Genomic DNA, 22,234 nt, shown 5'->3' with positions numbered 1-22,234 from the left:
CTGCTATATGCTATAATCTATAACAATATAAATTATTACTTGATTTGTATTTTACATTAACAACCTGACTCTGCGGTGGCACAGTGGTGCATTGTTGCCTCACAGCATGAAGGTCATGGGTTCAAACCCCGGTTGCCCTGGCCTTTCTGTGTCCTGTGTTCTCACCTGGTGCTCCGGCTTCCTCCCACCATCCAAAGACATGCCGGCTAGGTTAATTGGTGTCTCCCAAATTGTCCTTAGGTGTGGATGTGAGTGTTAGTGGTTGTTTGTCTATGTGTGGCCCTTTCGCCTGATGTCAGCTGGGATTGGCTCCAGCGACCCTGTATGTAAATACCCAAGTACTTGAGTAAATGTATCTAGTTACATTACTGAGGATGCTCATTTTATTTTATTTTACCCTTATTTTACCTGGAAGTCTCATTGAGATCAAAAATCTCTTTTACAAGCGAGACTTGGCCAAGGTAGCAGCCATACATAAACACAACATATTAAAATGCTACATACAATCATGACAAAATTCACCAAAAAAAAAAAACATCTATTCAAACACAATGGCCTCTCAAGAAAAACAACCACATGTCTCTTTCACCACATTGTTTAGGATGCTCTAAAATTTATCAATTGATATACATGTTTCTAATTTAAGATTTATTTTCAAATTATTTCATACCCAGGGTGCATAGTATGAAAATGCGCTGCCCCGAGCAGTTAGGGGTTCAGGGGCTTGCTCAAGGCCACCTTCGGCAGTGCCCAGGAGATGGACTGGCACCTCTACAGCTACCAGTCCACTCTCTGCAGCTCTGGTCCGAGCTGGATCCGACCTGGCTACCGGTTCCCAGCCTAATCCTCACAGACTGAGCTACTGCAGCCCCAAAGGGAAGGGGAAGGGGCATTTAACCCATCCTATTTAGGTGCAGTGGGCTGCCATCATACGGCGCCCGGGGAGCAGTTCGGGCTTCAGGGCCTTGCTCAGGGGACAGCTTTGGCATTGGTTCGAGCTGGACTCGATCCAGAGACCCACCGGTTTCCAAGCCAAGTCCTAACAGAGTGAACTAATACCGCCGTATTAGCAACATTAATATCTGTTTCATTGTGTTTACTTGTTTATTTAATTATTTGTACTGGCATGACAATGGATGTATTAAAAGAGGAAGGGGTCCCACTGAAGCTGCCTTCCAACAGGAGATTCTGCCATAGAGTCCAATCATTGAACTCAGTGATGTGCAGCCTGTTGCCAATTTAACTCTGTTGCTCAGTGTGGTTTTCACATATAACTAAAGACTGTTATTAACATCACTATGATCTTTTTGTTTTTCAGGTAAGGAACTTATGCTGTTTTATTTGGCTCACAAATAAGATTGGAGACACACTGATCTACAGAGGAGTCATGCAGACCCTGAGTATTTGTCACCTGCCAAATAGGGCATCAGGATGGTTCAGCCTGCGGGCTTTTCTATTCTTAGTCAAAGAAACCTTCCCCTGGTCCATAGTCTAGCCCCGCCCTGCTCTCTGCTGCAGTCCAGATTTATAAGAGCCACAGATCCTCAGTACTGGTTTGGCACAAGACTTCCCGAGCAGGACATGTATCCCACAAAATGTAGCCAGTAAGTATTGACGTTGAATTGAGTCTTTCTTGTGTGTCTGACCTGAAAGTAAACAAATCACAACAAATGTTGAAACCCAAAACTAATATTTACTGTAAGTTAGGAGTGCTTGGAAATAAAATATACAGTTTCTGGTTGTTTTCTTGGTACACCTACAGCAGCAGCAGCAGCAGCAGCTGTGAGAGACTAATTCTTTTACGCTTTGAATATATCTTATCCCATGAATCTAGGTATCCAGGGCAGCTCACAGCTTTGGTTCTTGTGAGATTTAACGAAGATGATGGTCTTAAAATGGTTTTACCACAAGAAAACTTCCCCACAAGGAATATACCTGTTGTCTTCCCCTGAGGCCTCACACTGCCAGTCTGAGGAGTTTACAACTAAATGATAGATCCAGAGGGTTTACCACAGATCATGGGAAGACAATGCAGGTGAGATGCTGAAGAAATGTTTGAAAATGAAAATGATTACACTCTGTCGTGGGACACTCTCCCATAATGTGGATCTTTAGTTCCTCCTGTTTTTAAACAAAACGGATGAATGATTTTACATTCTGACCTGAGTTAACCTAGAAATGTCTTATAAATTATGAATTATACGTTATTTGACAACTGCAGGGCTGCAGATAGTCAGGTTTCTCGTGACACATGTTTTGCTTATCGTTGATTAACCTTTGCCAGAATCAGCGCGATCAGCTCTCCTCACGTTTCAGCTATGAGCAACATGCTGCTGTATCTATCTTCACATTTGGTCGATCTACACGTGACAAATTAGTGCTGAGAGCACTTAATATGTGAGCTATTAAAAACTCTCTTTAAAGGACCAGTGGACCCAAACATACACATTAATACCTTCTGATGTTAAGGGGTTATCTTGGTCTTTAAGGCCCGGACATTGCAGGTGAAAAGAGTTTAACTAATGGATGTCACCATGAAACCTCCCCAGTTGATGACTTACACCAAAACAATTATCTTTTGTAGTAATGCTAACATTTGGTGAATCAGGAGAAATCTACAGACACAAAACTGTAGTAAACAACTAAATGTGTTTTTTGGCAAAATAGGCCAACATCTCAACATTGACCAGTGCATGAAAGTAGTGTCTTGCCTTAAGCTTTACTGTACGATGTAAGTGCCGGCTACTTCTTTTTTTAATACTTTTTGGATTAATGTTTTTTTAACCCTAAAGTTTCTAGAACAAATATTTGCACAGTTACAAAAAAGGAACTAACAAACAAAGATAAAGGTCACATAGACTAATTTTTGACTAAGTATTGTTTAGAAGTGGACAAGCTAAACTTATGTCTAGGTAAAGTATATAAGCTTTGGTTTCTTGCATCTAAATCAGAGGTATTTTATTTATTCAATTTTTACTATGGATTGTTTTATATTTTATTATAATTTTATTTTCTACTGTATTTACTGTACAGTATAAACTGTATCTATGTTATATACACTATATCTATTTATTTATCAGAGACAGCAAACGTGATATGTATCCAAAAGGCTCATACACATCTGCAGTCCTAAAAAGCAGACCTAATAAAAGCATAGATCAGTAAATGCTGGACTACAATTAGAATTTTTAAAACTGGCAGTGGTTTTTGATACATAATATATGTGATATTTATTTTTTTTATAAAGGGTTATAAATATCATGAAATTAAAGTAACTTTAGTAGTTTGTTAAAAGACAGTAGACAACATAAGCCAAAAGAACACCTATAGGAACTGTTGCCACATTCACAAAGCCAGGCCTGGTAAAAACAAAACAACCAACAAAACCAGCAAATATATCGGATATTGGATTAATGTTGGGATTATAGAACTAAGAAGCTGTCAGATCTTAAATACATTCTGTGCATTAATAAGAACTGAAATCTGTTTAAAACAACATCATAGTGTTATCAAGCATTTTTAAATTATTCATATCCTGCTCAAGTCAACTACCAAAAAATGAATTCAGTTGTTGACATGCTTAGGCACAGCGAGGCAGCCATAAATATTCCTGTCATTCATTCAGTGGCATACCCACAACTGTTCACATGCCTCGCGGGCCCTCACTCACTCATACAGGGGGTCTGCACAGCATGTGACAGCCGCTCAGCTCCTGTGTCCCTGCCTTTCGACCCAAATATGGACGCTCCAGCAATACTTCAGTGGTTGTCATGGAAGTGGGTGACGTGGTAACACATGCCACCTCAAAGGTTCTCTCCTTACCCCCATGGTGGTGGGAGCGTGGGGACCGGCCCCTGAGTCAGACCAGGCGCAGGAGCGTAGAGTGGGTGTGTAGGTCAGTAATCGTCTGTGCGCTCGTTAAATATATTCCCCTGACACCCCAGGCACTTAGCCTAAATATAAACTGGCAGACCAGCCACCCTTTGCTCCACGCCAACTGCTGGCATGTAAAGATTCCCAGAAATGCATCACAAGACCCTGAACCAACTCCCCCCCCAACACACCCTCTGAGGCTCTGCCAGGTCCTGGGACAGCGCTGGCTAGTGTATACTGTGAGGCGATCTATATGATCAGAAGAAGAAGGAGAGATTCAGAAAACGCCTGTGACCCTTAAGACTTACAGATAAGATACAGTGTAAAATTCTCAGACTATAAATCCTTTGAAGTCTTCACTGCCGGTCAGGCAAAAGTCATTTGTTTTATGGTCCAAATTCATGCTTTATATGCTCAACTGCCTATAGGAAATACAACCCTCAAGGTTACCATATAATTCACTGGATTTTTCAATTTGAAATATCAATAAAAGTGAACATTTACTGCTTTTCATTTAATTTCTGTGCAGACAGTGTTGGCTGAGGGTAGAGTGATGTGGGTGATTTCTGAAAGGACATTTGATCTTTTGGATAAAATGTAAAAACAGAAAGTCGACTGAGTGCTCGACAGAGATTGTGCTCCTTTATTTTTGCAAAGCTACAGGCTAGAATATTGAAAGGTTATTGCATGTTACTGGATGGGTTGTTGGCACATCAGGGAAGCATAATAAGTCTTCAGCCAAACAACCAGGGATGAAAAACACGGTTTCATTTAGTGCATTGGAGGTGGATGTTAATAAATGGTCCTTATCAGTATTTCTTAACACAGTTATTATTACACTTGAATGCTGTGCTGAGATGCCTGATCTTCTTATAAACACTAAAAGATGTTGTTATACATTTCCCTTGTAGAAGAATTTGAACTTACACTGATTACCAAAACAAATTGAGGATGTCTAGAGAGCTTATCTTTATGTTAATGTTAGGTCATGTTTTTTTTCTTTTTTTATATATCAAAACACTAAAACAATAATCATTATCAAAGTTAATGTTAAAGAGAAAATATGCCCTCATCCTTGTGTTGGGTGTTGCATTCAAAATCCAGTTCCAGGCACTGAACTGGATGATTAAAAATAAAGATTCTTTAATAAATATCAGCAAATACATTATAAAAACACACCAATTGGTATTGGCACAGTTGTTTTCCTCAGGCTGTCTTGACAACACAATACAAAAAGCGCTCCTGTTTTTTTTTCTTCAAAGTTATAGATGCTCAAATGTTATTTTTGATATTTATGTATACAAATGTTTAAAATGAAAGTTAAGTGGTGATTAAATCCAATCAACATTATTTGCCCTTCTTCATTAGTTAATCTATTGTCTTTGAGAGGAAAACTCTGAGATTCAGATTGCAGGCCACTTTTATTGATGCTCTAAATCTAATCTGGGTGATAAGGAGCCTCAGGGCTTTATCACTCATCCTCAGTTTGCATAAATATTTGTGCTGTAAAATGTGAGGTTTGTGATTCCGAACAGGACCTTTATGGGGGCTACATGGGTGTTTTTGAAATGAGTTTGAGAGGAAAAAAAACAGGAAACATAAAGTGGATTCGGTAGTTTCATTTATGAGACACAAATCTTTCCTCCCAGTGGGCATTTTATACTTTCAGATACAACAAGATCAGAGTTGAGATCCGTCCCTGATGTTAAACACTGGGCAGTCCAGAGGTGGCTTATCTTTTAGTAAAAAGTTACAGAGGATTATACAATAAGTTACAGAATTAACTATTTACAAATCAGGCTAGAAGTACAGAACTACACATTAACGCAAAATTATATTTACAAGTCTATACACAAATCCGTTATTGCCCCCGTTGTGCTGTAAAGAGAGAGAGAGAGAAAGAAAAGGGAGAGACTTTACTCACACTGAACGAAACAGTTTTCAATGATCTATCAGTGAAAATGTCTTTTATTTACCTATAAGTTGTTTAGCAGGGAGTTCTGAATGCTTTCATGCACTTTGTTGTAGATATCTTCCTTTGATGTCATCCCATCAAGGTACTCTGTCCAAAAAGAAAAGTCAAAAATGAACGAGAGTCATTTATGTCAACAGTTGACAGTTAAATCTTTATTTTTCAAGAGGACTGAGGAATCCTTTGCTTTTATTTTGACGTTATGATATTTGATGATATTTGTTTCAGAGGTGAGGATTTGGTTTAACGTACCTATTCTGTCACAGTTGTTCTCCATCTCTTTCCTGTGTTTCAAGTACATTGGCCAGACATGGCCATCGAAAAGGTCAGGGGGGTCAGGGACTGTGTAATTCCTTGTACTGCAGAAACAAAATAAATCAAGTCATATTATAGCCTTTAATATTTCGTCTAACACTTAAGTCAGAGTCACGCCAAGAGCTTGTTACCTTCTCCTCCTTTTGCACTCCTCATAAGGAATGGAAATGTAGAAACATTTGTCATAGACGTCAATAAGAGGCCTGCAGAGGGGAACAGAAGCTCAGATAAGTGAAAAGCTTTAGAGGTCAAGAGGCCTGCAGGTTCAATTTTAGAGCTTGTGTAAAAAAGATGGCAAGATGACCCACTTGTAGTTGTAGACGAGGAACCCCTCCACGATGAGAATATGGATCCCCTTATCCACCGAGTCTGCTTCCTCAGCTTCAGGTGACAGGCTGACGCCGTGGGAGCGGGCGAATTTGATGGGGTTCTCCTGCCAGCCCTTCACAGTGTTGACCATAGCCTCCATGTCCAGGGCGGTGATCACTGATACAGAACATGGAGAGGAGAGAGGAGAGTGGGTTTCACCACACATGCAACAAACACTCCTCACCAATGTGCTTTAGTACACATTAGTCACGGTTAGTGAATGTCTGTAGCATTCACAGAATAGACGATAGAATATCACAAAGTTTAGGATTGATTGGTTACCAAACTAAAGAATTGTGCAGAAAAGAAAAAGTACATTACTGCATGGTTTTCCTACGTGAAATCCATTCTTACCATCCCACTGTCTAAAGCCGTCCTCCCCGACTTCTATTTGATCGGGTTTCTGAAATAACAGTCACCAATAAAACATTGCTGCAACCTAGTAACCAGTCAGAGCTGATCACACCTGGACAGGAAAGGTCAAGGACTCGTCTCCACCAAAAGTAGCGCACGGTGACATTTTTGTGTGTGGTAAAAAAGTTAATTTTGTGCTTGTGAAATATCCGTTGTAATACCTTACAGGATAAAGGTTTCTCTTCCTAACTTATAATTAGAAAATCATTATTACTATGCTGGTAACGCTCTCGCGATTTGGAAATTGCGATTTTTTTGCCGTTGTGTGGCTCTAGGCGACACATTCAGTGCATTGCTATGGCAGTAAAACATAAATGACGGGGAAAAAGGACATCATGTAACACTTATATTTTACAATTGGTGTTCAGTGGCCACTCAGCCTTTCGTGAATGCAGCACGAAAAGATGTGGTAGAGATAAAATCTTCTGGCTTCTTATAAGCCAAATGAATTTAACCAAAAGTTGGTAGCAGAATTTGCAACATGACAAAGTTTAACTTTAAGTGGGGACGCTCAGTCCTTTCATTGGCTGTCCAGGAGACAATCAGCCAGATGTATTACTACAGAGATGACAGGACATCTGCAGGTCAGACTGGAAGGAAATATCTGAGCACAAAATGACCTCAAGGGCAAATTTTACGTAGCAAATGAAATATATCAAAAATAACACTTACAGTTAATCAACATTAATACATGACAATAGTTACTGTAGCTTTAAACTAAACATAAAGTGATTTCAAATGTAAAAAGCTCAAAAGAAAGTGGACTTAGTTGATTTATTTTACCTTGAAAAAGTCATCCTGATGCACCACACAACAGTTGGGTAATGTCTTTAGTAGTCTATTTGTCAAAGTGGTCTTCCCACCGTTGGTCACTCTGAAATGAAGATTTCATGCCACACAGATATGTTACACCCTAGGATTCTGCAAATTGTTATTGCTAGACAAATAGGTAAATACTTTAAATGAAACTTACCCTCCAATGCCAATGATGAACTTCATTTTCACTTCTGTGTATTGGTCTCCGCTGGAAGTCAGTAAATAAAAGAAGGGAACCCAGCCAAAACAAACTCAAAGGTTAAAAACCTTTCCTTCTCCACTGCCACATATGTTCCCCCTTTTACTACTTCATTGATAGACAATCCCTTTGCCAGGCATATAAAGGATTTAGCTGCAGCGTCACAGCCTCTCAAACCAATCGGCCTCCTATTCCTGCAGCCAATAAGCTACCGCTTTACAGCCGCGCAGCACCAATGGGAAGAGGAGGACTTAGAAGTCCAAATTTTCCACCTGCTGTTAGGGGTCAGTGAATCAAATGCATGACAAATCCCACACCCAGCAGAGCTGAGAAATAGCGATGTGGGGTAAGCTGTGAAACACAAAAATGAAGTATCTCTTTGGAAAGAGCCCATCTCAGAGGGAGAGCTACTGTAGACTGGGGATGCTGATAGTTCAGAGCTTGTGAAATCTATATTTATTCTTAATTTGAGATAAAATGGATTTTAAATGAAAGACATTTGATATAAGTGCAGATGCCATTCATAATAAGGGAGTTTTTGGTCTTAGAAAAGGCACTGTATGGAGAGAAGGCAAGGGCTGCAAACTGTACAATCATTCGAACTTACAGTAATACATGTAATACAATAAAAGTCACATCCTGTTACTGAAACATCTGTATCATAGCTCAGAGAAAAACCTCGTGATTTGGGGTTATAGAGGGAAAAATTTCCATGCTTAGACAGCTCCAGGTGGGTGAAAGCTACAGGCTCTATATTTAGTCAGCTGTTGTGTATCTGCCTGCTGCGTCACACATATTTCTGATGCAACCAGCTGGAGTACATTGCTGCCAGCCATGTGACCACAGTGTCTCGAGTCAGGGCTATAGGTCTGATAATGCAGATCTATTTCTTTGAACTTAAGTGCCCCTCATGCTTAGCAACTCACTTTGTTACACACCACCGGATGGGTGCAGTCTAGCCTTGTGTTCATTTTGATTGCGCAATAAACTCGTTTACAGCTGCACTTTTTCTGTAACTGTAAGTGTGAAAAAGGTTAACTCTGAGTCCCTGTTATCAGAGCACACGGTTTCATGTTCAGGGCTTCATGTTCCAAGTAATGCCTGTTGACAACGTGCGATAATAATATGTCTTTTACCTTATATCAAATGTGATTGACAGCTTTGATGTGTTGTAGTTGTCTGATGTGAGTGAATAGAAACTGTTGCATCCTGGTTAAGAATTTGGGATTGTAAAACTGTCCCACATAGGCCGAGACATTTTGTACAGCACTAAATGTGGTCAACTGTGTGAAGCATGTGGTGCACATACATTTTCCTTCTTCGACTCAGAAGACAGACAAACTTTTACTTGACCAGCAGTTTGGTGAATAATTGTATTACTTTTCTGTCAAAGTCCGAAATTGACTGTCCTAACCTATTCAAGCGTTTTAAAATTATACTAAGGGTTAATCCACTGAGAGAGAGTCAAATTACTTACATTTCCAATCTTAAAGGAATAGTTTGGGGAGACTTAGAAGAGAAGATTGATACCACTCTCAAGTCTTAGTATAAAGGCTGGAAGCAGGGTGGAATGAAGCTTCTCATCAAACTCTCAGGAAAAAAGCAAATGTGCCTATTTACCAAAATATCAGACTACTCCTTTAAATTCAAATAATTATTTTTTAATCAGTATTTTTTTTAGTTTTAATCTGTTAAAACCTCATGTTTAGCAAACAGGCCTTTCTTTCAATTAAAAAGTAATCACTAATTCTTTAAAAGACTGAATTTGCATACTAGACTATAAAAGTGTAGGGTAGAAATCTGGGACATGCAGGAGCAAGTACATTACATAACATACATTTAGCTGACGCTTTTATCCAAAGTGACTTACAATTGCTATATATGTCGGAGATCGCATGCCTCTGAAGTGGATTCAAACCCAGGTCTCTCACACCAAAGGCATGTGTCTTATCCACTGCTCCATCACTACCCTGCTGTACAATTTATTGAGTGTCATGTAGTGTATTAACATCTTGTGATCACAGTTGCATATAAAAATAAAGAAAGGTCACTTTGGAGTGTTATGTCCAAATGACCCCCTATGAAGAACCGCACGGGACACAAAGAGGTCAGGTGACACAAAGACCATCAACTGACTTGTCCAACACACTCATAAATCATAACTATGCCCCTTAATAATTCCTTAGGAACTGTTTGTCAAAAACATTCTGGACCAAAGTGGAACACATTTAGAGACCATAAAAAAGTATAAATATGAGCGGTAAATGTTCATGAGCAAGTCTGTCCATGCAAGAGGTGACTAATCATGTCATGAACAAAGCTTGTTTTAGTTCACTCATTTATTTTTTTATTTATTTATTTTTTACAAACATTAAATGGCACAATTTCATAAATAACACTTTTAGCAATTAATTTGTCTCTCTTTAAATATATTTAATTTCATTTATAACAACATATGCTTTCCGTCTTGTAAAAGGACCTTTTGAAACATGATGGCAAATGACTTAAAAAACGGACAATAACAAGTGTCACAGAGACAGAAGGATATAAACAAGCATGCCACCTGCATATCAAACTCTGGAAAACTTGAATACTGTAACACACGTTTTGCATCAGTAACATGTACTGTAGGTCTAAGAAGAACATTGCACATTATCTTTCAGGAAACAGCCATCGAAACCAAACAATACCCATGCCATTCATATCAAAAACCAAATATCTGTGTAAACACCTTTCTCAAAAATATATACACAAGCATGAACACGTTGAATGATATTCCCGGCTCTGTCGGACGATGCTTCAGGGTTCATCCTAAAACGTCCTCAGTTTTTTATTTAAATAGTTGGAGTCATGCTGTAGATAAAGCTCATGCACGAGCAGACACTTTTTGATTTAGCTATATCTTGTAATGCTTTGGTGTAATATTAACTTTTAGTTAGAAGCAAGCATGTCACTGAAGATAATGTTTCTGAGTAAAGATTGTCTTGCAGCGAGTGGATCCAGTCAGGAGGTTTAATCCTGTGCAAAAAGTGTGTGATGGTGGTCTATCCTATGAATTCTCCCCTGTTGGTTCTTCAATGTAAAGCCCTGTAATGCAAATACAGACAGTTGAACTCTCTCTTTCTCTGTTACCTTTATGCTGAGAGTCTGACAGATATCAATCAACACTTGTGCATCTCCACAAATACCTTTCTAATATAATCTGTATATTTGTAAGTAGGCATGTGCAAATACTAAACTAAACCCAACTTGACACATATCAGGTTTGCCTATTTATTTTCCCCCTGCTTGGCATTTGGTTAGGATATGGTGCCTGCGTCCATTCCCGGGATGTCAGCCAATCCTCCGGGCGATAGCTTCTTTGATATATGGAGGCTCATAGGAATGGTCAGCAGCACAGGACAGCATAGAAGGAGGGGGGGTTCTAAAATAACCTACCTCGCCCACTCTAACACACCCCGGCTTGCTGCGGTGGGTTTTTCCCTCGATTTCAGGACAGGCTGTGCGACGCAGATCAATTTGCCAGACCTTGGCTGTACATTCCATCAAAAATAGAATCGATCGGTTGTGTGCAGGCAGGCTTAAAGACATGAGCAGCTGTCCTTTACGTAACACGGGGTATGGAGGGAATATGATGTTTGAGGATCAGTTAACACTAACACACACGCAGTCTCAATTTAAAGAAGTGAAACATGACTTAGCAAAAGAGAAAATGAGCTGGACTTGACTGGTTTGACAGTAATCACACAGCACTGTGTTTTGTGCTTGAGACTTTGGCACAGAGCTCTTAGAGAAGGACAAGTCTCTGAAATATGTAATGGTTCTTTACTTTTATTACTTTTTATTTACTTGTATGTGCACAAAAACATTTAAATGTGATTTTCATCTTCATCAGAATATGAAAGTGATTATAAATGAAGAAACAGGCTGATGCTTTAGTTTCTCCCTAACAATCCATGAATAAGATGTAATTTGAATTTGATTTCCAAAACTACACATTTGATTAATTTGTGAATATGATTATTTATATTGATTAATCTCCTGGTTACTTTCTTGATTAATCGATACGTTTTTTGATCTATAAAACATAAGAAAACAGTGAAAAATACCTTTATAATACCAGAGAGCTCAAGGTGACGTAATTAAAAGCCTTGGTTTTTCAAATCAACAAAATGTAATTTATTGTAATATAAGACAAAGAAAATGGACTAAGACTAATGGTTGCAGCTCTATTTGTTGACTTAAACATTAAATGAGCTGTTTGAGTTTTAAGTAACTGAGATCTGAGTCATCTCATTCTTACTGCTTGTGCTCTTCCTTGACTCGACATGAAACTGTAAATTGGATCTCAGGGCCCCTGAACTGAGAGCTGACCCGCTGGACCTCTGGTCAGTGACCCAACACCCCAGACAGAACATCGTCCAACATTTGGCTGATTTACCGTATAGGGTTTCTTTTGGGCACATAAGCGCACAGAAGAGAACATTTCCCTGTATGTCACAGATTAATTACAGTGGACTGACATTACAAACCAGCCTTGATGAAGTGGATGGAAAGTCACTTCAGTCAATGAGAACCCTTACCTTAATGTCAGATGTCACGGCTAACATCTGCTATCATTGACTTTGGCCTGGAAATGACAGATTAAAGTTAAACCATAAGTAAATATTAATATTTTGCTTTGTTATGTGGTTCATATTAGGCTGAACTTTCTGTTGCCAAAATACATCCATGTAGCTGCAGAAATAACTCACGTTTACTTTCAAGAGAAGTAATTTACAGATTTGCTAGTCAGCTTTTTCCATGGCATTTTCTTCATACTAAGTGAGGAAACTGCCTTATTTCAGCATCTTAACAGACTAAATGAAATAACTGAACAATTAAGGTTGCAGTGTATGTAAGTGAAATTGTTTCAGACTTCTAGCAGCCACTAGTTTCAAATAAGAGAAGAAAATGTTTGTTGTAGTGCTGTAGAAGAAACGCATTTTATTTATTTAGAAAATGGCCCTGGACTGTATGAACTGCAAAATTAGGTCACCTTTCTTTAGGCATTGTTGAGTTGGTCTGCTGCTGCTCTTGCTCAAGTCTGTAAGTGAGACAGGTACATATTAATAATACTACTTACATGCAAGAAAAAGAGCATGCATTAAAACTATTTTTACCATAAAATCACATGAAAATCTATTGCTCACCTTTCCCTTTGTGCTCTTACTTTCTCGTCATCATACCTTTAAAAAATCAGAATAGAAATCTTGGACTGACATGTCATCACATCAACATACTTGTCATCAATGGTACAACAGTCAAATGTCCAATGCAGTATGCTGTTGCAAATCATATGTACTTTTTAGAAATCCTGGTCTTCTGTATGTTGTATAGGACTTGGCTGCCATGGTTTGTTTTACTATTATGTTTCAACTACCAGATGTTTGCCACAAAAGACACAGTGACTGCTGATTTAGAGTAGTCCATTTTTTAGTGACTGCCGACATACTATCTTGATCATCTACTGCAGGGCTATTCAACTAGATTGTTCAGGGGGCCACGGACATTTCCCTCAGTTAAATATGTATGTGCCGCCACATTTTCTAAATTTTTATTTCACATTGCAAAAGTAGCCTAATCATAAACTCAAAAAGAAAATAAATAGGTTAATAATACTTTTTTAAGTAATTAGGCCAAATTTCTTTTTCTTTGCAACCCAAACTTTGATATGGCTCCAAACGTAAACACATATTTGAAACAACATCATGTCTTACCTAGCTACCTAGCATTTCCTCTAAACATTTATAACCTTTTGTGTGTTCTCCATGAGAGATAATATACTCTTTTGACTGGGCAATGGAAGAAAAGGCTTATTCATTTGAAGTGATGGCAATCCACAAACAGTGATGCAAATACTCATTTGTCCAGGAGGCATGAGCACTCAAGTTTAGTTTGAACACTCTGCTGTGAGCATTCTTTTAAGGTCTTATTACTGTAAGCATGCAATACCTTACATAAGATGTGATAGATATGTGCAGTGTCTCAACAGAGACCCTTGGTGGCTGAGAGTACTTACTGCAACACACACTCTGGGATCTGCACATGCTCCATGGGGATGATCTGGCTGAGTTCCTCCAGGGTGTGAACGTAACGGATCTTATCCATGAACTTCACACTGCAGTAAACAACAGCAACATGCAAATTTGTGTCACAGTCTGAAAACTGAAAAAATATCTGTAGTGGTGTCATCAACGTAGAACGGCTCTCACTCTATGATTGTGTAACAGCTATCCTTTTTTGTTTTGTGATGGTCTGAATGATCTACTGCATCATTATGTTACAACTCTGTAATGTATCTTTTTTCTGTTTATTATAGTTGTTAAGAGGAGAGGTTCTCAGATGATGAGGATAGACTGATGGAGTATAAACCACACTGAATGAATTCTCACCTGATGAAAGGTCTGGAGATAGCCAGGACGGTCCTGATGAACCATGTTGGGTGAGCGATAATGAGACACTTTAGATTCTTCCTCAGTCTGCAGGAGACATTCAGATTTAAAGAGTTTGTGTTGCTTTCCTCCTTCTCATAATCCTTTTAATCATGATACATTTAAATTGTATCTGTATTTAACAATCAACAACATTAGTTTAACATTCTTGACTATATTCTCGTTCACATCACATCTGCCCAAACTCTTCTGATATTTTGTCTGTCTTACTTCCTGTCAATCATCTGGTAGCATCTCTTCAGCCAGCTGATGCCAGGCATCTTCCTGCGCGGCGTTGCTCCGTTTAGGTAAACAATCATGTAATCTTCTGCCACCAGCAGCTCGAGGCTGCTCACAACGTACCTGAGGACAGAACAACCAAACTCAGATCAGACTCAGACTGTACAGTAACATGTAAGATGAAAACACTTCACTTGAAAGAATGTGTTTAGAAGTGGATCCGACCCAGATATGTGCTTCTCAAAGTAAAATTCTGGAAGCCAAAATGAGTGTTTTTAAACGTATTCATCTTTCTTTTCTAGTATATAATGTTAATCATCGTTTCAAATTTAACATACATTTTGCATAGAAAGATATTCTCCAGTCATGTCCTGTGATCAATTATACAGTGAAAGTGAGAGAATAATGTTATGAAAAATCTTATAATACAGTGGGCTACTGTAAAACAATCCCTTAAGTGACCCGACTGGATCTTACAGGAAGAGATTCTCCATGATGTATGTGTAGTCCTCGCAGCCGCTGTCAGGAAGGTAGCAGGCTGCAAACACGATGATGGCATTCAGACCCTCACCATAATAACCTGACCGAGGAGAGAGACACATTCAGTATGACAGTGGCAATTTGTTACATGCACGTCTGACAACTATGAGTACACTCATTTTTGTTAACTTATGAGGTGACTAATGTCTCTTAATGGCCTGAATGCTGTTTCAGCATTTTCCACCGTTTTCCACCATGTAACTATCCTGGTGAAAATATTTACTTGTAGTACAAAAGCTATTTAAAAGTTAAGATATTTGGCAAGCACAAAAAGAGCTTTCATGCCAAACTCTATTCGAATGCTCTTTTATAGCTTCAGTCGTATGCCTTCTTCAGGGTGGAATAGTCACGTAGCTTGAGGATTTAGGTTTTTTAACCTATGACCAACAACTTTCACTCAGTTCAGGTGTATCAAGTGAAATTCTCATAAGATAAAAGTCTACAGAGTTTGCTACTGAAACTCTCATAGCACCACTTCCCAATATTAAATCCCTGAAGTGCACAAAGTAAAGAAGAGTACACACACATTCACAAACTATGTACATAGATAGGGTAGACGAAATAATAGAAACACCTGTCAGTATAGCGCAATACAATTCAACACCACAAACCGCATCCTCTAAAATGACAGTCTGAAAGAACAAAATCGGAACATTATAAACTTCATGAGGGGAGGATTTATTGCAGGACTGTTGTGTTAGACTGAACTTGTTTTAGCTAGGTGTACCTAATAAACTGGCAACTGAGAATATGTCCCTATACAACTCCTATCAACATACCATATTTTTGTGGGACTGGCAGCTCAGCTCTTTTTGGTTGAGTGCAATGTCTTTTTCTTCCACCTAAGTTCATAATATTTGAATAATAAAAAAAAACAATTACCAACTTTGAAAATTGTGCTGCTGGTCTGATAAACCCCATTTTGGAAAAACCCTAACGCACACACGAGCCCACACATATAGACACCCCGGTATTTAAATAAAAAGTACACACGCATCCACACTCTTTTCCTAACCTCCATGTGTGACCACTCTCAGGTACGGTCTGATGACCTGCATGTCAATCCGCTGCTCCTGGTCACCGATGATCACTGTTCGCCACAGACGACCAGATGAGTCTCTCTCCTCTTCACCTTCACCTGGAAGACGCTTGGCAGTGGCGACAGGAGTGTCATCTAGACACAAGGTGACACAAAAAAAGTTGTTGGCCAGATTGTTTGACCTTCTTTCCTCACACGCATTAACATTTTGTCAACAAACGTCTGCTAGAAAGCTTCAACATGAGTCACAGCTTTTTACAAATACATTTCTGCTCTAACTCATTTAACCTTTTCAAACATTAAATGTTATACACAGCTTCCACAATATTATACTCAGACTCAAAAAGACTTTCTTGTCATCACCAAATAAAAGGAACGCCATTTTTAATCCAATGCACAATAGCCCAGCAAATAGTACTGCTTTTGTGATGGTTAAAATACTTGCTTTTTGTTGGCTCTGAGAGATACTCTATGACAGTTTTTAGACTATTATTAGTGTAAAACACAGAGGACAAAAAAAAGGATTTTTATATTTCCCTTAAAAAATCCGTACCTTTCTCAATCTAAATGTTTCTAAATCTGTCAAATCTTTTGTCTGACCTTCCCACTCCAGCTCGTTGCCATTGTTGATGAATTCCAGCGAGTCTGTCTCATCAGGAGTCTCAATGTCATCTACGTTGATGTCCAGGTCATCGGGCGTTTCAAGGAAGTCATCAGAGAGCACCGACCCCTCGCTCTGATCCAGGGAGAGGTTCATGTCAGGGGCGACCAGAGTGCGACGCTTACGCTGGACCATGGACTGGCCCACATTCAGAGTGGTGGGAGGATCTGGATAAGCGAGTCAGGAAAGTTTAGAATATAGTAAAAATCTATATAAATATTTAATGCTGTGTATCTATCCCACTTACTGGTTCTGTTGTCAGTGAGGCCACATGATGAATCAACATCTCCATCCTCTGGTAGTGGCCTGAATAAACGGCATAAATAAAATGAAAATACCCAGTATAAATCAAAAATGAAGTGACACTGGAATTATAGTTTCTCTTTGTCCTATTGTTTTCCTGCTACCAAGTTAATGATTGTTTTTTTTGTTTTTTTCAATTGCTAGTTATAAGCATTAACCTTTTAAATAAATTGCTATGATAAAAAAATGAAATAAACTACAAAGTATGAACAATTGTTTGTAGCATTCATGCTCTTAGCCTTTTGTTTTTGGAGAGTCTCTATTGTGATTTAACTACAGTGTGTCCATGGAAACAATATGTGTTGTTTGAAAAAGCAATACCAGTAATTACCAACTCCCCTCTGACATTATAATAAGACAGCTAAACCCTCAGTGGTGGGGGACAAGAAGGTTAGATTATAGTCGAAAGCACACACACACACACACACACACACACACACGCATGCAGCCAGACACAAATACTGTACACAGACAGCAGAAGACAAAGACATTAATACAGACATGAATGCATAGAGAAACACACCCTAAAACACCACAAGTATGGGCTAGCTGATGGAGCTGCTGGAATAATTGCTGCTATTTTGTTGTCAGCAGCTTTGTAGAGGTGCGTTAAAGACAGCACCAACAGATACTCAAGAGTGGATTAAATAGTTGGGAGAAGAGAAAACGATTTGAAGTGTAGAAGCATTCTTAAACGTTCCTTTATAGGACTCAGATTTAAACTGTCTGCAACAACCATATAGTTATTGTTCTACATACAGAAATAAGATCTGTGCATACACGTGGTTGAGATCAAGGTGAAATATGAATATCTGCTGAATCCCATTACTCTTCCCTTATCTAATTTCATTATTTGTATTGTATAAGCTTTAGTCAACTGAGCTACCAGCATTGTTATATTATTATATCTCATAAAAACAACATGACTTACAGCAGATATATATCAAACATGGAGAATACTATATAATATACAGTATATAAATATGGCAGGTTGTGAATACACTGGATATCCTTGAACACATTTCCACGACTTGCCAGTAAAAGAGTGTGGGTTGTCCGACTATTTTTCCATTGGTGGACACTGTGACATGTTCTTTTTTTTCTCTTTGCAAGCTGCTATTTTGTTCACTGACATGACACAACATTGTCACTTTACACATAACAACTACATCAAGGAAAGAACACACCTGCTGCCTTTCAGCATTCAACACACGTGACTATCTTGCCATCATAGCTGGGCCTGTTTGTCAAAGCCTGTACACATAAAAGACAAACTACACACACACACACACACACACACACACACACACGCTGTCTTTCTCTCTCTCACATACACACGTAGGATTACCTGGGGAAGTCCTCATCCTGCCACTCGTCCTTAACCTCCATGCTGTCCATGCGTAAAGTGGCTTCTGCTGTACCCATCCTCTGCCAGGGAGGACGGGCTTCAGCTCACTGTGGTTGACAAACACATAAAACAATGCCTGAATGTCAATGTCAGAAGGAAACCAAGAGTTAAAAACCTTGTTAAAACATGCAGTACTTGTCTTAAAGGGGCACTCCACCCCATTTTATGCAACACTGATGATTTCATCAGGATTATCTGAATTTTTACTTTGAGACTTCAAACTTATGACAGAAAGACTACGTTACAAACGGAAGGTGTTGGGGTTTGACAGATGTGGGTGTTTACCAGGCGGGGGGTGGGGGTTAATTAAAGACACTATCCAGTTGCATTATGGGAAATGTAGGACTTAATGTTTATGGAGCTTGAACTATACTAGTGATAGAAAATGAGGATATTGCAGCCTCTTTTGCTTCAATTTGGACTTTTCTTTTTAAAATCTATCTGTCTCTCTGTCCAACAACCTTATGGAGGCGATATACTAAATTACTGGGGTGCCCCTTAAAAGGCCAAGTAAAAGCCTACGTATCCACAACACATAGCTTTTAGGAGCTGTGACTGAGCGGTCTGGAGATCAGCTGCAAAGCGTGACATGGGTGTAATAAAGAAACCAATCAACATTTGCCAAATCTTCAACTTTTATCCTTTTTTCACTAACATGACACATAGCAAATGGTTAGTTTACACCAGACAAAATAAAGTCTCAAAAAAACCTAGTGCTGTTTAGCTATGGGTAACAATTGTATAATGATGACATATAAATGAATCAAATGGCAAAACTAAGTCCCACTGGGTTTCCTTTCCCTTGGGAAGGGGACAAAAAAAAAAACACCACATTGCTCATACAGCCCCTCGGGGCGATACAAACAAATCATACGTGCCACCATTAAGCAGATAGAGATCTGAACTTCCATATTTTCTTGTAAAGCTTCACTGTGTCTCGTGTTTTTGTCAGTTTTCATACAAGGATCAGTCATGCACAGAGTGAATATTATGTGTGAGTCTCGTGTCAGAAATGTGCATATGGGGGAAGAGGGTCCTTCCTACATCACTGTCCTAACCAGTTCATGATGCAGCAGAAGTTACCACAGTCCATTTGTCCACTGGCATGGCACTGATGTGCTCTAGAGTGACACATCAGAGCCTGTACTGAACTCCCACCCCGAAAAATGTGGGCTAAAAAGGCTCAGGCCTCCAGGCTACATACTGCTGTGATGTGATTGGATTCTCAACGATGGAGGAGTTGCAGTGTTTGATGTGGGCTTGATGGGGAACTCCTTTAACACAACCTTAATAAAGATTCTTCTGGCTAAATCACACTTTGAGTCACCTTCCTTTGTTCTCACACTCTAATCTTTAAAAAAAAAAGCTTTCGGATACTTGTTTGTGCAGATGTCTCTTGCCAAGGCTCAGCTGCTCATACAGTGAACTGCTGATTGATGGACACAAAGTAATGTTGCAGTAGCACTTGTTTTGTAGGGATTTGAGTCCAGATGGCAGAGCAGCCTTCATTTCCCGAACACTATCTCGTGAGCTATTGACTGTGTGCCTATCAAACCAAACACCTGATAAAGTGACTCAGAGATTGAAAGCAAATAGCTGAAAATGCTCCTGATACAGAAGCTGTACCTTTTAGCTATTTGTTTACTAAATATATTTCTTGCCTCTTTCTTTGACATACAGTATGGAAAATGTAAGTGAAGCAGAAGAGCTTCCACCTGAGTAGAACACCACAGTATTCTTTCCGCCTCTGCATTATGAAATCATTTACATGGCTTGCAGTTAGGAGATTAGCATCAATAGAGCCACTGATTATAAAAGGCAAGGTGAGGCAGGGCAACATGATCGAGTACAGCCTTCCTCAACTTGTTTGACTGCAATTCAAAGACAAGAGGACAGTGATAATTATAACAGCATAAAAGCATAAAAAGCAAGTCAGAAGAAGAAGTATTACACTATCCATATTTATGACAAAACAAGCAACAACCCATATTAATAAATTCCAGATATCATTTAATAAAACTCACACTTGAAACTCTCTCATCAGCTTTATCAGGACTGAATGGATCAAATTTGAATGACAGTGATCAAACAACCCACCACCTGTCATCAGACTCTGATTCAAATGTTGCAGACACTGTCTCAGTAATCTGAATCATAGTAGCAGAATGAAACAAAGCATTAAATATAGCATGTCACTGATTCATAATCTGCCCTGAAGAAAGGCACTTTCTCCAGCTAAAACCAGAGAGATCATGGCTCATGGAAATGCATTGTACTCACATACTACAAATAGGACGACTTCCTCTCTGCCGTTTTGAAGTCCTCCCTGTTTTGCCTTCAGATGTTCCTCTTTCTTTTCCTTCTTCTTAAATCTACCTGAACAGAGTGAGGGTCATCACTGTTTACATCTGCAGGTGGGACACTTGTGTGTTCAGGACCCGGGCTGCTGGATGATTCCTGCCGTTTACTGATACTGCGAATGGGGGCTGAGAGAGAAATCCTGTCCTCCTGTGGAGAGGAGAATGGCAAGGAAAGTCGGGGTCATCACACAGCAAACGCCATCGTGCTCTCATCTTTTCTGTCTCCTCTGCCAGTCAGATCCCTGTTTGGACAAAAGATAATCCTCACTCTGCGCTTGTAGCTGGTCTCATGATGATCAGTCTCTATCTCTCTCCCTCTTTTTACTTCTGCTCTCTCTGCTGAATCTCCCTCTGTCCCCCTCCTCCCCATCAACACTAATGCTCCCACCCCAGGCTCTAATCCTGCTGTGATGATGTCACCCGTATGGGAGCTGCGTTATGGTGGTTATGTAATGACACCTGCCTACCTTCTCTTTGATTCTTTTCAGCTACGTCAGGATCAGATGTTTTCCTTCTCCTCACTTTCAGTCCATTTTGCATCCATGATTTAACGTGTTTTCATCCTCCTGTGAGCTGGAAAAAATGGGCATTTCTACTTCACTGCTGTTCCCTGGCAACAGCATCTTCCTCCCTCACACATGCACACACACAGTCTCTCTCTCTCTCTCTCTCTTGCTTTTTCGCCCCATCTCTTTTAAGCTCTCTCACTCCTAACAAAACCCCTCCTCCACATGAATTCCCCTCCTTTTCTCTTGCTCGCTAGCTGTGATGCTCACACACCCTCCTTCACCGTCCTTTCTCTCCCGCTCTCCTCACAGCTGCACTGAGCTCTGGGCAATGTCAGTGGCATCTCTCTGGCATTGCACTCATTGCCCAGTGGGAGCAAGCAGTTTCCTATTCTTCTCCTGCCATTGTCTCTTTGGCAGAAAAATGTATTTGGGGTGTGTTAACAGTTTTCTATTAATAACGCTACTTTGCACAGTGCTGAAATACTGCAACATGCCCAGACTTGTCACTAAAACCCATTTGTTTTCCCACAGATCTGGTGCAGTTGAGACATGGTAAATTTACAGTAGATAGTTTTAGGTGTTTAAGAACATAGTTTTAATGACTAACTGTAATAAATAAGTTAATAAATTGTCATAGTTTATCTATCTTATTTGGAAGACAGGCATGCCTAGCTTTAAATTGTGGCTTATCTTGTTTTGAGTACTTGGCTATTTAAAGATCTTAAGTGTGTTTTTTTCAGTGA

The 22,234-nt window shown here is 39.4% G+C and overlaps 2 protein-coding genes across 4 annotated transcripts in view; both read right to left on the bottom strand.

The window, feature by feature from the left end:
- Positions 1–5,477: 5,477 nt before the first annotated feature.
- On the bottom strand, positions 5,478–7,942 carry LOC123972629 (nicotinamide riboside kinase 2-like). Its single transcript, XM_046052182.1, has 8 exons — positions 7,917–7,942; positions 7,727–7,817; positions 6,884–6,932; positions 6,469–6,646; positions 6,292–6,363; positions 6,098–6,204; positions 5,850–5,935; positions 5,478–5,751 (listed from the first exon to the last, which is right to left on the bottom strand). The coding sequence occupies exons 1-7, from the start codon at positions 7,940–7,942 to the stop codon at positions 5,850–5,852; spliced, it is 609 nt and encodes a 202-aa protein (XP_045908138.1). The 3' UTR covers positions 5,478–5,751.
- A 2,340-nt stretch (positions 7,943–10,282) lies between these two features.
- The window catches only part of atcayb (ATCAY kinesin light chain interacting caytaxin b), a 39,429-nt gene continuing 27,477 nt past the window's right edge, over positions 10,283–22,234 (bottom strand). The window contains exons 2-15 of one of the 3 annotated variants that reach the window (XM_046051583.1): positions 21,450–21,555; positions 20,903–21,130; positions 18,563–18,669; positions 17,159–17,217; positions 16,851–17,078; positions 16,227–16,385; positions 15,149–15,251; positions 14,663–14,794; positions 14,393–14,479; positions 14,020–14,118; positions 13,151–13,186; positions 12,997–13,044; positions 12,542–12,588; positions 10,283–11,045 (exon numbers count right to left, since the gene is read on the bottom strand). In XM_046051583.1, the coding sequence (XP_045907539.1) occupies positions 12,549–12,588; positions 12,997–13,044; positions 13,151–13,186; positions 14,020–14,118; positions 14,393–14,479; positions 14,663–14,794; positions 15,149–15,251; positions 16,227–16,385; positions 16,851–17,078; positions 17,159–17,217; positions 18,563–18,639 (1,068 nt within the window). In that variant the 5' untranslated portion in view covers positions 18,640–18,669; positions 20,903–21,130; positions 21,450–21,555 and the 3' untranslated portion in view covers positions 10,283–11,045; positions 12,542–12,548. Of the gene's footprint in view, positions 11,046–12,541; positions 12,589–12,996; positions 13,045–13,150; positions 13,187–14,019; positions 14,119–14,392; positions 14,480–14,662; positions 14,795–15,148; positions 15,252–16,226; positions 16,386–16,850; positions 17,079–17,158; positions 17,218–18,562; positions 18,670–20,902; positions 21,225–21,449; positions 21,888–22,234 lie in introns of those variants that run through there. The other 2 variants (XM_046051585.1, XM_046051582.1) reach the window with 2 other exon arrangements.

This window comes from Micropterus dolomieu, linkage group LG06 (genome assembly GCF_021292245.1).
Source record: "Micropterus dolomieu isolate WLL.071019.BEF.003 ecotype Adirondacks linkage group LG06, ASM2129224v1, whole genome shotgun sequence".
NCBI classification, from domain to species: domain Eukaryota; kingdom Metazoa; phylum Chordata; class Actinopteri; order Centrarchiformes; family Centrarchidae; genus Micropterus; species Micropterus dolomieu.
Note: the sequence above shows the minus strand (reverse complement) of the source record. Positions and strands in the feature narration are given on the sequence as shown.